The following is a 16,900-nucleotide window of genomic DNA, read 5'->3' as shown; positions in this document are numbered from 1 at the left end:
AACGGCTCTCCAATCCCACAGAAAGACAATCCCAAGTACCTGGGATTCACCCTAGACAGGAGGCTCACCTGGAAGCCCCATCTGATTAAGAAGAAGAAACAGGCTAATCAAAGACTTTGATCCTTCTACTGGCTTATGGGTAAGAGATCGAAGCTGAGAACTTCCACTAAACTCCTCATTTACAAGGCAATAATACGCCCAATCTGGACGTAAGGCATACAGCTCTGGGGCACTGCGAGCAAGACGAATGTCCAAACTATACAAACGTTCGAAAATAGAGCCCTTCGAATCGCCACTGGGGCCCACGTCTATCATGACAATCGCACCATCCACGAGGTTCTCAATTTCCCTTGGGTCAAGGACGAGATACAAAGAAGCAGCGCACGTTACATGCAGAGGCTTCATAATCACCCGAACCTGTTGGCCAGCTCCCTGCTGGACAACAGCGAGCAGCCCAGAAGACTAAGAAGGACACATCCGCTGGATCTCCCCTTATTACTCTAATTTATTTCTACCATTTTAATATTTAAAATTATCTATAAGTGAAGTTTATGTGATAACATTTAATGGTTGTCCCTAAAGGACAGTTTTAAACAAACGTTATCCTGCTATTAAAAAAAAAAAATTTTAGGTAGCGCAAAAGTTGACACGATTGACACTAAGTTAGCTTTCCTTTCATGTTTTTTTTTTTTTAATTTGAGGTGAACACGAAGGCTTTTAATATAATTTTTTTTACGCCAAGAACAATCATAACTCTTAATTGAACTAAAAAATAAATTAACTAAGAGGTTATTATAATTTTGGCCAAAAGTGTGCAACGTAGTGAAGGAGACATCTCCGACCCTATAAAGTATATATATTCTTAATCAGGATCACCTCCTGAGTTGATATGAGCATGTCGGTCTGTCCGTCTGTCTGTTTCTACGCAAACTAGTCTCTCAGTTTTAAAGCTATCGACATGAAACTCAAAGACTTCAAATTTGTTGCTATTGCAGCCATATAACTGACCGATCGGAAATAACCAAACTTTAGTGTTTTTGAAGATAGAAAGCTGGAACTTGGTACAGATTATATTTTTCCGGTTTTAACTGCAAGGGTATATCAACTTAGGCTCCGTCCGAAGTTATCTTTCCTTTCTTGTTATATACTGGAATTGGTTCTTAAACCAACCTGAACCTTAATAGTCCTCTGAAGGACCACCTTCGCTTGATAGCATTTCCAAAACTTCAGTCGGAAGTTTTAGTTTTGTTTGTTTCTTTATTCGTCTATCAAGGTAGACCGACGAAATAATTGGATCAGGTGTATCCATTGCTCGGTGGAAGACGTCCCAAAAATTATTTATTCGTTTGGACTTCCGTGCATGATGCAAGCGATCTGATTTGTATATTTTGTTTTGCGCTTCAGCTTCCTCCTCTCCAAAGTATCCCACAGGATATTTGACTATATGTCAATGCAGGGCGTCCCACTGAATTGTTTTTCGGGCCAACTGATAAACACGTTTGTGTGTTTAGCCAATCAGAATGTCTGCTTTGAAATACATTTGCATTATGCCTGCAACTTATCCATTTTGTCGCCAAGCGATAACAAAATTTCTTGCCAGCATCTTCAAAATCTTGAATAATTTCCTAAGAAATATTGCCGACAATTACCGTTTTAAAAAATTCGGCAATAGAATTCTCCTTGGATACTTGGCCCTTGATATACTTCCACACGGAAAATCTAAGTTGTTGAATTTGAGGCTACGAACTAAAAATGAAAATTCCAAAAAAAAGTGGTTGATAGTGGCTATTCGGACTATATACAATTGAACAATTGATACAATTGAATTGATTTATATACAATTTAATTCAAATTTTTTATTTTTGAAACAATTTTTTTTTTATGAAAAATAACTGGATTAAAAAATGGATTTTTGCCAACAAAAGTGGTTGGCTGGACCATAGTGTGATGGTCCAGCGTTGTAGTATATTTAATGTCATCAGTGGAAGATGCTTGCCTGGATTCAAAATAGTTACAAACGGCTTTTCATTGAATTTAAAATATATTTTCTTCCATATTAAGATAAAGAGGCCTTCTTTTTATACCCTTGCAGAGGGTATTATAATTTTGTCCAAAAGTGTGCAACGCAGTGAAGGAGACATCTCCGACCCTATAAAGTATATATATTCTTGATCAGGATCACCTCCTGAGTTGATATGAGCATGTCCGTCTGTCCGTCTGTCCGTCTGTCCGTCTGTTCGTCTGTCTGTTTCTACGCAAACTAGTCTCTCAGTTTTAAAGCTATCGTCTTGAAACTTTGCACACACCCTTCTTTCCTTTGCACGCAGTATATAAGTCGGAACGGCCGGGATCGGCCGACTATATCCTATAGCTGCCATATAACTGATTGATCGGAAATGGTATAACTTTGGTGTTTTTAGAGTTAGAGAGTTCAAATTTGACATGAGAGCTATTTTTGGCAAAATAATACGACATGCCAAATTTCATAAGGATCGGCCGACTATATCTTATAGCTGCCATATAACTGAACGATCGGAAATGACCCAACTTTCGTGTTTTTGAAGATAGAAAGCTGGCACTTGGTACACATTCTATTTTTGGTCAGTCAATCCGATCTACCAAATTTCATAACGATCGGTTGACTATATCTTATAGCTGACATATAACTGAACGATCGGAAATGGTATTTGGTAGAAATATCAACTTTCGAATTTTTGAAGATAGAAGCTTGGGACTTTTTTTTAGATTCTTTATTGTAATTAATTGGTTTTATTATGATGTAATCATAAGGATCGGCCAACTATATCCGATTTTTGCGATATATATCCGGTTATAGCTGCAAGGGTATATAAACTTCGGCTCCGCCCGAAGTTAGCTTTGCTTTCTTGTTTGATTTGGTTTTGAAGATAAAAAAACACTACTACTACCAAAGTATGAGGATGAGGCTAGTACTAGCGGTAACTTTTTCATCGAAATGAGCTAGTTCAGTTGCGCTTATAATGTGAAACTTTATGATCTGTGAATGCTTGCTGCTGTTGAGGCTCAAAAATGTATGGTTAATTTTTTCTGCGAAGTTGGTTCAAGGGTGCTGCCAACTGCGAATAATGTGGGATAAAATATGTCCCAAAATATAGTTACCCTTAAACGCATCCAATTGTTGAAGAACCGTTTGCGGTTATTCTTCTTCCCAAGTATCTGATACCGTTTTCCTGAAGAACACCAAGAACTTGATCAATACTCTGTAAATGTTGTTCCCTAGTCTGTGCTGAAATGATGATGTCATCAAAATATTTTTTCCACAACATTTTATGCCTTTCAGGAGTTGTTCTAATATCTTTGGAAGATCGCCGGGCTGCTGGCTATTCCGCTGACTATGTTTGTTTTTTATTCGGTTTTTACTTATTTGCAATGCCTCTAAAGAATTATTCAATTTATCATTCCATATACAATCCATTCCTATCTATATAGATTACATTAATGTATCTTATATATATTATTTTTATTCTTAGTCACAACGGAGTAATGCCCATGATACCTTTGGGCCTAAAGGAAACAAAGGAAATTGATTTTATGGAAGCCTTTTCAGATTTTATTTTGGAACATTACAGCGAAGAGCCCTCAACCTATTTGGACGCTATAGCAGATATTACAGACACCAGACAGGTATGTTCTACTATTAATCTATATGTAATTTTTTGTATCACTTCTATGCAGGCTTGTAAAACACCTTCGAGGGATGCCTTTGGTACTGCGCTACTCTTTCGATACTACAATCTGCTGTATTATGTGGAGCGGCGCTTTATTCCGCCTGATCGAAACATAGGAATTTTTTTTGAGTGGTATGACTCCCTCACAGGAGTGCCTTCCTGTCAGCGCACCATATCCTTTGAAAAGGCCTGCACTCTGTTTAATTTAGGCGCCATATACACTCAGATAGGTACGCGTCATGACCGTACAACTGCTGATGGCTTGGACGCATCGGTGGACAGTTTTTTAAGAGCAGCGGGTATTTTCCGTCATATTTTTGATACTTTTACGAACGCACCATCAATGGATCTTAAGCCACAAGTTCTTGAAGTATTGGTTTCCCTTATGCTTTCTCAGGCTCGAGAGTGTCTTTTTGCAAAGTTTCAGCTACAGACTGAAGTATTATGTGTACCTGAAAATATAAACGTAAGTGCGAGAGCTTTTGGCATAACGCATGGTTACAGAAGTGAATATTCTTATTGTCGGGTGTTAACATATATTTTTAGAGTTAGAGAGTTTAGATATTGTATGTCGGACTTTTTTTTTATAAGAATCTGCTGACTATAGCTGCCATATAACTGAACAATCGAAAATGACTGAACTTTCGTGTTTTTGCAGACAGAAAGTTGGAACTTCCTACAGATTCTATTTTGGACCATTTGATTCGACCATTTGATACAAAATTCCATGAGGATGGGTCAACTGTATCTTATAGCTGCATTATAAATGAACGATCGGAAATGGTTTTTGGTGAAAATACCAACTTTGGTAATTTTTTTATAGAAGCCTGGGAAGTTCTTTTTAATCATGTATTCTAACAAATTGGTTTTATAATTAAATTTTCATAACAATTTATATCCGATCATGACTGTAAGGGTATATCAACTTCGGCTCCGACCGAAGTTAGCTTTCCTTCCTTGTTAATATTATATTTCTAAAAATATCTGTAGTTGTTCCGAGATTTAGCCGGAGAGGCTGCACAATTGTCAACTGAGTACCTTCAGATGCATACAAATATTCAAGCGAATAATACACATAAGTGTTTGCCCGAGTGTTGGGCAGGACTAGTACCACTTAAGGCTGAGCTTTATAAAGGTAGGTGTTTTTTGTGCTTTAAATTATTGTTAAAAAAATAAATTACATTTAAATTATTATAACACAATACATTATAAATACATAAATTATATATTATATATTGTCGGACAGGCAAACAGGAGTAATGCACACGATTTCCCATAAACATATATACAATATAGTATATACCGTTTTCTTTGATATTTGATATATTTTGTAATAGACAAATTAAATAAAATGTAAGATATGTCGTAATTTTTAATTACTTATTATTAGTTTAATAGTTATAAATATGCTATTTATTATTTTCTTTGCGATATGGCATTTGTAAGTTTTAAGTATATGTACCTTCTGGTATTGAAACCGTCTTCCCTTTATTTAATCTAAAACAAGAACGAAAAGCTTCGGGCGGAGGCGAATGTGATTTACCTTGTAAGGTTACCTTAGATTTACCTTAGAAGTTAGTTAGATGTAAGATGGAGTTATTTGGAAAGATGTGTCGATACATTTTGGATACATACAATACATGTGTCGAACTTATTAGATATAGTTCACCGAACTTTTTAGGAATTTGAGTATCTGATTTAGTATCTATATCAAATTTACGCACCAAATTATCAGGGGTGCCACACAAAACACTTCCACTCAAATTTCTCTGAAATTTTACTTGTTTTTTACACACACGTTTAATTTGTGGTACAAACAAAAAGATTTTTGTAAAATACTAGTAAAATCACTTGTCTTTTATTCAGTAGGCCAACTAACATTACAGTTTTAAAGGAGATTTTGATATATGGTGATGTCCCGTTTTTATATCCTTACAGAGAGTATTTTAATTTTGGTCAAAAGTAGAAAACGCAGTGAAGGAGACATATGCGACCCTATAATATCCCTTAATCCCTAGTATGTTCTTGATCAGGATCACCTCCTGACTTGATAAAAGCATGTCCGTCTCTCCCTCTGTTTTTCTGTTTCTACGCGAACTATCTCTCAGTTTTAAAGTTATGGGCTTGAAATTGGCACGCAGTGTACAAGTCGGATCTGTCCTATAGCTATCATATAACTGCTTGGTCGGAATTGCCTACATACCAATAACATTGGTATTTTAAGAGTTAGATAGTTGGGATTCTGTATGGATTCTATTTTTGGCAAAATAATGTATCTATTGTAATCTATTATTGGTCTAATCCGACCTACCAAATTTCCTAAGGATCAGCCGACTATATCTTATAGCTGCCATATAACTGAACGATCGGAAATATTATTTGGTAATTGTTAAAAACACCAACCTTGGTATTTTTGAAGACAGAAGCTTGGGTTTCTTTTTAAATTTTTTATTCTAATAAATTGGTTTCATTAATTAAAATTTCAATAGGGATCAGCCCACTATTTCAGGAGTACACCTCCTTGCGGAGAGCCTCTTCTGACGTATCTTTGAATAGACTCTTCTCCTATTGTCGCCTCAACAGTCCTTTTTACCAAGATCAGCTATATAAGGCACACTACATATGCCGTCTTACTGTGGTGGAGGCTTATCTGGAAGATTGTCAGAGACATCCGTGTGATTCTCCACCAAAGTAACCTCTACTTTCGTCTCGGAGCTCAGCAGAGAATCCTCCTCCATCCCGACGCCTCTAAGAGCCCTTGCCAAGTCGCTCTCCTCCGAGGTGTACCCTTCCAGGATGTCCTGCTCCTCATCCGACATTCCTTCCGGGTGTCTCTCTTCGTTCGGCTCCGTGTTTGTTTTTGTTACGTGTTTGACCGTTACGTGATTGAATCCGTATTGAGCCCGGTGTTCCGACCCTTCCAGTATCTTCACGATCCCCTCGTTCAGAGTAAGGACAACCTGCCTCCGCAGTGCTACCGCCTCCTACACAGCATTCTCCAAGTTAAGGGGAGGGTACGGTCAAATCATGCGAAAAAAGCCATGTTTTTGTGATTGTTTTCCTGACGACACAGTTAAAATTTATTTATTCAACCAAAGCTATATTAAAATAGGACATTAGAAGAATGTTTTATCAAATTTTTACAAAAAAATATTTAAAAATATGGCAATGGTAGCAATTGTCCGGACGTGTCGCCAAAAAAAGTTGAATTGCGGTGCCCCTCATAACTCGGTGCTGGATCATTTGTAATCAAAAAATAAAAATTCATTCGTTAGATAATAGTTCGCCCCAGGTAACGCTGTAAAGGTTTTTTGAAAATTGCAATTTTTTAATTTTTTCGAAGACTTTGAAGTGAAAAACTTAATTTTTTGGGAAAAAATCGGTTAATTTGTCATTGCGAAATCAAAATTATGAACAAAAAAAAAAACTCGACAGCGTTACCTTGTAAAATATGTACAGAAATGGTGTTTAAAATTTCAAAAGGATCGGTGCAGTAGTTTTGAAGTTATGAGGGGCACCGACTTTGAAAACGTGAGTTGTGGGAAAAACGCTTTAAAGTTTTAAACACAAAAAAATCCAGTGTAAAACGTTTATAAGCAACTTCGTCAATAACTAATAACTTCGTCAATTTTGCTTTAATTGACTTGAAATTTTGACACAATATTCTTCAAATATTATGCATTCAATTTAAAAAATAAAAAAAAAATGGCAAAAAAAAAAATTTAATACCTTACCCTCCCCTTAAGGATAATATAAAACCACCGCAAATAATTTTAATAGTTTAATGATTTTAATGATCTATATGATTTTATTGCTGAGGTCACTAACTTAAATAACATAATAGTTAAAGGTAATCAAGAAGTTACGGTTAAAATCCTTTCCAAAGACTCCTAAAGTTATTGAGTTATGGTTTACCATTTTGATAAAATCGAAATATAGTATTCGTTTACTAGTCACTTATTACATAATTATTCGATTACTTATTACTTATACTTACAAAATGAAGGAAGAAAAGCCTCAAAGAATGAAAGTTAGGGGACTTCATCATAGCACATAAACCAGTGAAATTTTAACCAATTTCAAAACATTTGACTTCGATGCTTTTCAGGTACACAACACAAGATAATGATCGAACCGAGATGTAAAATTGAACATATTTTTATTAATATTAAAAAAATATGTTTAAGATTCTCTTCAGGTATATAACCCAAGATTATGATCGAACTGTAATGTAAAATATAGAGTATTTTTTTTATTAATAATAAACAAGTTAAGAATTAATGCTATATGTATATGATATAGGAACACTTTTCCGTAAACGAGTGAAAATAAAAAGGATGCGCAAATCATCAGAAATTGCTCAATTCATACGATTCCAAGAATTTAGCCACACAGCGAAGTGCCTATCTGTATACACCGGAAGAATTCATTCTGCTAACTGCAAAGGTTGCCAGTGGTATCAAAATGACCTTAGACGATCTATGGATTCTGTAAAGATGAAAACAATGGGGTAAAATCACAAAAAATCTTCAGCAACAACTGTCAACTTGACATCATCATACTCAGCAAATGCTTTACATTTCTACAACCAATTGTGGAGGTTTATCTTATACCTTGATGGTAAAAATGAAAATGGAACGGGTCAGCGCCATCTACATGATCTTCAATCTCAGTCACAATTACAACCAGAAAGGAAAGCTAACTTCGGGCGGAGCCAAAGTTACAAAAGTACTTGCAATTAAATTCGGATATATATCGCAAACATCGGATATAGTTGGCCGATCCTTATGAGAATATCATAATAAAACAATTTATTGCAATAAAAAATCTAAAAAAAAGTCAAAAAAACTGACCGAATGTTGGCTCCCAAATAGGATACAGTCGGGCAGAGGTACAGAGGTAAAAGGCCTTAGAAGAACAACAATCCGTTCTCAAGATCCCATGGACCGACAATTGTGGCACCAGGCAGAGAGAAAATTAAGAGTAGTTTTAGGGGAAACTCTGAAGCGATTTATTCGAGCATTACTTTTCCTCTATGGACTACACGCAAATTGACGCAAATTACTTACTATAAAAGAGCACAAAATCTCTCAAACGTCAATTCTTTAGACAGATTCTAGTCCGATGTCCTGACTGTGTTCTGGCAAAAAATGAACTGAAGCAGACCAATGTTTTTGGGCAGCATCTGGAAAATCGCTGTACTCCTTTTAACTTTGCTAACTTTGAACAAATTAGAGAGACCCATAAGAGCTTAGAGACTCTATTGCATATTTCATTGCCTATGAATCCTATAAAAATTGAGGAAATAACTGAAGTCATCCAATTTCTGCTAAAAAATTAAACCCCGGGCAATCGATATCCTAAACCCCGAGCGATCCTATACTCTCAAAGCAGTGGAACCTGTCTGCGTTTATAATGATGCACAATCGTGGAAAACCAGAGGTTTTTTCAGAGTCATATTGCCCAATAAATCTCTTATCCTCCTTGTCTAAAGTGTGGTAGAGACTCATTGCAAATTGAATTACAATGATCATGACTCAAAACATGTAGGGATATAACAAATGTCTCTGAAGCAGAACACCAGAATACAGTTGTGATATATGAAAATATCGATTTTTTTTTTATTGCATATTCTTAAAGTATATTCTATTGGGAATACTCTCACAAAAATGCATAATGATCAGAGCATTAGAACCGAAGCTGTTGCTATTTATAGCGCAATATCTGCATATAAAACTTGAACAAACTTGAAACTTTAAACGCGATTATCTCAGAATCTTTTTTTTGGGAAATTACCTTTGCGGTGGACACGATTACTAAAAAACTACTAATCCGATCAACACCAAATTTTGACCACCTATTTATTATGATATTAGCTAGTCCGTGAACGAGGATTTTTTTTTGAAAACTCCTTTTTTAAAGCACAAAAAACGAAAATCTTATACCTTGAAAAAGTACATTTTTTGTTAAAAACGTCGCCATTTTTTTTTAAATCAAAATTTTTAAAAATCCCTCGTTCACGGACTAGACAATACAATATACTAACTAAACTTTTTTGAATTTTGGATTTCGGATGAACGGTTTTCGAGAAATCCTGTCCACCGCAAGACACCATCGAAAAAAGACGATTCGGGAATTCGGCTATAACATTTTTGTTATGTAATATTTTTTTATGAAAAAATTTAATTAGGTACCCAAAAACATGTACTAAACAAAGTCGGTAAAACATTTTTCATAAATATTTTTTATGGTGTCAAAAAAAAATCGAAAAAATTCCATATTCTTGCGCGGTACAACTGTATATAACCCCTTAAGATCACTGCTGGCGTTCGACTGACTCCGCTCTCAACTCGTCATCCGCATCAACCCTCATAACTCGCTGAGAGAGAAATGCAGCAACACTGATTTACACTAACAACCGTTTACAGTTATGCTATACATTTCCAGTTAACATACATATATATAGGTACAATAAGTAGCAATCCTGCTACAATTCGACCGTCCTGACTTTTAAAGATCCCCTGATTTTGTGATATATCTTTTATTACAATTGATTCTTACATATATTTGGCTTAGATACTATTAGTTATTTATTTTCAAAAGTTTACATAACATTCGAGCTTAATTTTCGTTTACCTATCGAATTTTAAATGTTCTGACTTCTCCAGACTCCTCGATATGGAATACGTGATTGCAAACCTTCAATATCTTTATTTAAATACCTATCATTTTTAAAAACTTTGTCTATTACGAATGAACCCTTATGTTTGGGTATTAACTTTATTGTAACTCCAACCACACAATAAAAATTTTTAACCACGATATAATCACCTACCTTGTTTTTTGAACTCTCTTTCTTTTTTTCATCTTTTCTTTTTCTTTCATTGTCTTTTGTTTTTTTTTCATTATCTTTGTTTGAGACTCTGTTTCTTTTTTCCTAATTTTGTCTAAATTCCTAACATTATCGGTATTATCTAATTCTTCTAACTTTTGTCTTAATTCATCTACAACCTCTCCTTTTTGGGCAATTCCAAATAAAATTTTGCTCGGAATTTGCGCAATGCTTCTCTGCTTTGTATTGTTTAACGAAAACTCAACATCTTCAATGACTGTATCCCAATGCAATCCCTTTTCTGAGTCTGCCAATTTCGCTATCATCGGCTCGATTAATTCTTTCCACCTGCTCATTAGCTTGAGGTTACCCTGTTGCTATTTTTACATGCTTAACATTATAATCTTCGAGAAATTTCTTAAAATCCTCAGATGTAAAACAACTGCCCCTATCCAAGACGATACAAGTCTACTATACGATCTAAAATAACCTTTCAATGCTATAATAACTTCATTTGTGTTTGTTATTTTTGTTGCATATAACCACTAACCATACAGCATATAGACAACCCATTTCATACAACGAAAATGGACGCAAAAATTTCTTGCGACAGGCCTCAGCAGGCCCCAGAGCGGATTTCTTACGCTCTCTTACGCTCATCGTTCGTTCATCTTACGCTCATTCTCGCATTAAATGTTTTCTGTTTCTCAGTCTCTAAACGGAGCGCGATGAAGAAGGTTGGCCTGCGCTTCGGTTGATCTTCGTATGTATGCGTGTCACACATTCACATACACGGGTGTATGTGTGCGTGCGATTTCGTTTCGAAGCCAGCGCACAAAATTTTGATTTTTCTTACTTTTCAGGCTTGCTACCCTAACCAAATTCGGGTATTCGTTATTTGATGAAATGACGAAAGAAATTATATTATTTTTTATATTATATTTTTTATTATTTCAGCATACATTTTTAATTTATTTAGGAATAAGATTAAGTGTTAGTAGTAAAATGTGAGAAAGTGTCAGAGTATATTTCAGTCGGAGTCACTTAAAACGCCGATTGCTTTTAAGTTTTTGTTTTTCTGCAAGAGGCTTGTGCATGCCTACTCTAACGATGGAATGATTTTTAGGGGAGGGTGAAGACACGAAAACAGCTGATGGACTTGTTTACCTTTTTTGTTTACAATTTTTCAGGCACTTGTTATTAATTTGGGTTATTGTGAGATTTTATTAAATTATTGTCGTTTGTCGACGGTCAAAAACATTGTTATCGATAGTTAAGTCAGTATTATTAGGAAATGTAGTATTTTAAGTTGTCGGAATTACGGGCCTACTAATAGCGGTAGTGTGAATGCCGCCAAAAAGTGCCATTCATTGTTTTGTTGATTGTAGGAGGGCACACTGCGGTAAGAAGAAGGATTAATATTTGAATTGTAAACTAATGTATGAATTTATAGAATAAAACGTTCCGTTAGCCACAGCCAAGGCCTTTGAAGTACCCCTTTCTTCGGACCTACGCGTGTGGGGAGCCGTTTAAGGCAACTCCACATGACACAAAACAACAGCTTTTATTCGCAGTCCTAGGGAGACTGCAAGCCAACTTGCGCTGGAGGACGGCTCGACGACCAGCTAGAGAGTTGCCAGGAGCGCACGGAGCGCAGTTCCCGTACCAGCAGAGGAGTCGCAGCCAGCGACATAGACGGCGCAGCCAGCGCCAAACACTGAGTACGGACGGAGTCGCAGCCAGCGACACGGAGACGCAGCCAGCGTCGGTTCAGGAGACGCAGCCAGCGTCGGTTTAGGAGACGCAGCCAGCGTCGGTTCAGGAGACGCAGCCAGCGTCGGTTCAGGAGACGCAGCCAGCGTCAGGAGGCGCAAGGAGCGCCAAGCATCAGCGGCCAGACGGCACAGGTCCGCCATTTTGGAGCGCGGCGCAGCGCCATATTTGGACCATATTATATTTGGATTTGGATATCTCGAGATGCAGCATTCCCCCAGGAGGAGTTCCCGGCTGAACGGAGGGGAAGCCACACCTACAACGCGAGCGGATCAGCAGCCAGTGAGTAGTGCAGCAGAAAGCCGGCCAAGGGTTAACATAACCACGGCGGCGGCCATTTCTCGCCCAGCCACTACAGCGACTACAGTAGCGTCCCAACCAAGGAGCACTGTAACAGCAGCTGCGAGTTCAGAGCCGGAGGTGAGCCAGCCACTCACGGCGTACCTATTGGAGAGGATTACGGCGTTGGAGAACGAGCTGAAGAAGGTCAAAGCCATGGACACAGCAAGCACCGCCAATTGCGCGCCAATCGCAGTTGGCCCAAGCGCAAATGGCGCCAACAGTGGAGCGTCGGAGCGGCCGCCATCGTGGAGCGGACCGCCATTAACCGCCACATCGAACGGTGAGGCACCAACTAACGGGGTCGGGCCGGACCCATATAGCAGTTTCGGTGCGACCAGTGGGACCTACACGCTGCCGCCATCTTGGAGTGGACCACCGTTGCTAACGACTAGCAACCCACTGTGCGCTATAAGTGCTGCGCAGACAGCGCATGGATTCGCGCTACCGGGCGGGAGCATCCACAACGTAGCAACTGCATCACCATTTGTTGGATCCTACGCCTGGATGACGCCGAATGGAACCCAAGCTAATGGACCAAGGAGGCTCCCGGACTTGCCTATATTTGGAGGGCAGCCCGAGGATTGGCCCATCTTTAATTGTGCATTTGTAGAGACGACCCAAGCGTACAACTGCACGGATCTGGAGAACAACCAGAGGCTTTTGAAGGCGCTGAAGGATGAAGCACGCGAGACAGTGAAGTCGCTGCTGATTCACCCTGCAAACGTCAGAGCCGTGATGGAGCAGCTGCGGTTTAGGTTTGGCCGACCGGAGCAGCTTATACGCAGCCAGCTGAACAGCGTGCGAGAGGTTCAGCCGATTTCGGAGCAGCAACTGGCGAGGATCGTCCCCTTCGCAACCAGAGTGAGTAACCTCACGGCCTTCTTGCAGTCGGCAAAGGCGGAGCAACATCTGGGAAACCCCACACTCATGGAGGAGCTTGTGGCAAAGCTTCCCACCAGCAAACGAGTGGATTGGGCCAGGCACGCTGCATCGATCCAGCCCTTTCCCACTGTAGCGCACTTCAGCGCGTGGCTACAGGAGTACGCGAACATCGTGTGTACGATTTTGGACGTCGATGGAAAGGAGCCGAGGCGTCGAGTTCTACACGCGAGCGTCGACCAGAACGGATACGAGCAGCGGGATGACCGGCATGGAGGTTGTCCAATTTGTGAAGGTCAACATGCTACGACGAGTTGCAGCGAATTCATTGGAGCTTCGCCACCGGGCAGATGGAGCATGGTGAAGAGGCATCGGCTCTGCTTCACATGCTTACGGAGTGGGCATGCGGCCAGATCCTGCGATGTGCATGGCGAGTGCCAGATCAACGGATGCCGCAGATTGCATCACCGTCTGCTACATGAAGAGGACGAAGGGCGAAGACGGCCGGAGCAGCGAGGTGGTTTCAGGCGCCACAACGGAGGGAACCAGATGTCACCAGTTTCCAGACGCAGCCCGGACAGGAGGTCTTCGCCACGAGGTGGTTACAGGGACCACGAGAGGACCCAGGAGTCGGCTGTCCGCAGGAACAGCCAGGAGAGAAGGGCCCCGCAGCCAGCGGAGGCGCCCATGCAGAGGAACTTGAGTATTGACGTCAAAGGAGGCCGACTTTTGTTCCGTATACTGCCAGTAACGCTGTACGGAGCTGGTCGCCAGGTGGACACATAGGCGCTATTAGATGAAGGATCCTCCGTCACGATGATCGACGATGAGCTACGGAGGGATCTGGGAGTGCAAGGCGAACGTCGACAACTGAACATCCAATGGTTTGGAGGAAGAGCAAGCAGGGAGCCTACCAACGTGGTGAGCCTGGAGATCAGTGGAGCTGGGAAGCTCACTCGTCACCCGTTGAGGAACGTGTACGCCGTTTCGAGCCTGAGTCTGCCGATGCAGACGTTATGTCGACGAGATGTCCAGGGCGTTCATAAGGATTCGCGACTGCCGATGAAGCCTTACAGCAACGTGGTGCCGAAGTTGCTCATCGGACTGGACCATGGACATTTGGGATTGCCACTTAGGACGAAGCGGTTTGCCAGAGAGGGACCGTTCGTGGCCGCAACCGAGCTTGGATGGGTTGTGTTTGGGCCAGTAAGTGGACAATTAACTACGCCGTCACCGAGGTCCTGCCTTCTAGCCGTGTCAGTGGAGGACACGATGGAAAAGATGGTGGAGGACTACGTCGAGATGGAAGGCTTTGGTGTGAAGCTCGCGCAACCGGTCGCAGCCAGCGACGACGCGCGGGCCCAAAGGATCCTCGACGACACCACGGTGAAAGTGGGGCGTCGCGACCAGACGGGATTGCTCTGGAAGGAGGACCACGCTGTGCTGCCACGGAGCTACGAGATGGCACACAGACGGCTGATCAACGTCGAGAAGTTGAAGCGCAACGGGCCGTTGGCGCTAGGATACGTTCGGATCATCAAGGACGTGTCCAAAGGATATGCGAGGAAATTGCAGCCGGATGAGGTCGCGGTGAAGAGCGACAAGCTATGGAATTTGCCACGATTCGGTGTCGAAACCCCGAACAAGCCCGGTGAGGTCCGGCTTGTGTTTAATACTGCAGCCAAGGTTGGAGATCGATGTTCCCAACGATTCCTTTGGAGAGATGGTAACGACGATCGAGACCCGGATGTGTACGAGGTGAGCAAGAACTTCGTGGGAGCCGACAAGGAGGCCAGACGATTTGGAGACGCGTTCGAGACGGAGAGGATACAGAGGCGGAGTATGGGAGCAGATGGTGCATTGCGTCAAGCGAGTGCTGCGCCATACCCTGGAAGAAGTCGCGCCGAGGGACCATGTGGAGTCCCACCATGGAGTACCTGCCTACGCTTGTGCGCCGCGAGAAGTGGTGCCAGGGAACGGAGCCCATCCGCCAGGGCGATATGGTCTTCGTCTGCGATCCTGCCTTGCCCAGACGAGAGTGGCGCAAGGGCATCGTGGAGGAGGTCTACAGCGGAGCCGATGGAGATGGATGGAGCTAATGGACTATCTTGGACAATGTTGCGGCCCGTCTCTAAACTTGGAGTTTGGATTTGAGTGAAGCGGGTCTTCACGGGGTCGGGGATGTCGACGGTCAAAAACATTGTTATCGATAGTTAAGTCAGTATTATTAGGAAATGTAGTATTTTAAGTTGTCGGAATTACGGGCCTACTAATAGCGGTAGTGTGAATGCCGCCAAAAAGTGCCATTCATTGTTTTGTTGATTGTAGGAGGGCACACTGCGGTAAGAAGAAGGATTAATATTTGAATTGTAAACTAATGTATGAATTTATAGAATAAAACGTTCCGTTAGCCACAGCCAAGGCCTTTGAAGTACCCCTTTCTTCGGACCTACGCGTGTGGGGAGCCGTTTAAGGCAACTCCACATGACACAAAACAACAGCTTTTATTCGCAGTCCTAGGGAGACTGCAAGCCAACTTGCGCTGGAGGACGGCTCGACGACCAGCTAGAGAGTTGCCAGGAGCGCACGGAGCGCAGTTCCCGTACCAGCAGAGGAGTCGCAGCCAGCGACATAGACGGCGCAGCCAGCGCCAAACACTGAGTACGGACGGAGTCGCAGCCAGCGACACGGAGACGCAGCCAGCGTCGGTTCAGGAGACGCAGCCAGCGTCGGTTTAGGAGACGCAGCCAGCGTCGGTTCAGGAGACGCAGCCAGCGTCGGTTCAGGAGACGCAGCCAGCGTCAGGAGGCGCAAGGAGCGCCAAGCATCAGCGGCCAGACGGCACAGGTCCGCCATTTTGGAGCGCGGCGCAGCGCCATATTTGGACCATATTATATTTGGATTTGGATATCTCGAGATGCAGCATTCCCCCAGGAGGAGTTCCCGGCTGAACGGAGGGGAAGCCACACCTACAACGCGAGCGGATCAGCAGCCAGTGAGTAGTGCAGCAGAAAGCCGGCCAAGGGTTAACATAACCACGGCGGCGGCCATTTCTCGCCCAGCCACTACAGCGACTACAGTAGCGTCCCAACCAAGGAGCACTGTAACAGCAGCTGCGAGTTCAGAGCCGGAGGTGAGCCAGCCACTCACGGCGTACCTATTGGAGAGGATTACGGCGTTGGAGAACGAGCTGAAGAAGGTCAAAGCCATGGACACAGCAAGCACCGCCAATTGCGCGCCAATCGCAGTTGGCCCAAGCGCAAATGGCGCCAACAGTGGAGCGTCGGAGCGGCCGCCATCGTGGAGCGGACCGCCATTAACCGCCACATCGAACGGTGAGGCACCAACTAACGGGGTCGGGCCGGAC

General features: G+C 41.8%; 2 protein-coding genes across 10 annotated transcripts in view; both read left to right on the top strand.

Annotated features, from left to right (window-relative positions):
* Rhp (GTP-Rho-binding protein rhophilin) overlaps window positions 1–16,900 on the top strand; it is a 227,250-nt gene that overhangs the window by 145,847 nt on the left and 64,503 nt on the right. For all 9 annotated transcript variants that reach the window (XM_070283104.1, XM_070283062.1, XM_070283016.1 and 6 more), the window contains 3 exons: window positions 3,510–3,663; window positions 3,715–4,173; window positions 4,698–4,842. In XM_070283104.1, coding sequence (XP_070139205.1) covers window positions 3,510–3,663; window positions 3,715–4,173; window positions 4,698–4,842 — 758 coding nt within the window. The remainder of the gene's footprint in view (window positions 1–3,509; window positions 3,664–3,714; window positions 4,174–4,697; window positions 4,843–16,900) is intronic.
* Window positions 11,799–14,319, top strand: LOC122321329 (uncharacterized). Its single transcript, XM_043211154.2, has 2 exons — window positions 11,799–11,941; window positions 11,993–14,319. The coding sequence occupies exon 2, from the start codon at window positions 12,517–12,519 to the stop codon at window positions 14,317–14,319; it is 1,803 nt and encodes a 600-aa protein (XP_043067089.1). The 5' UTR covers window positions 11,799–11,941; window positions 11,993–12,516.

The sequence above is a fragment of the Drosophila bipectinata genome, chromosome XL, assembly GCF_030179905.1.
Source record: "Drosophila bipectinata strain 14024-0381.07 chromosome XL, DbipHiC1v2, whole genome shotgun sequence".
Taxonomy (NCBI): domain Eukaryota; kingdom Metazoa; phylum Arthropoda; class Insecta; order Diptera; family Drosophilidae; genus Drosophila; species Drosophila bipectinata.
The sequence above is the reverse complement of the archived record's forward strand: the minus strand, read 5'-3'. Positions and strand labels throughout refer to the sequence as shown.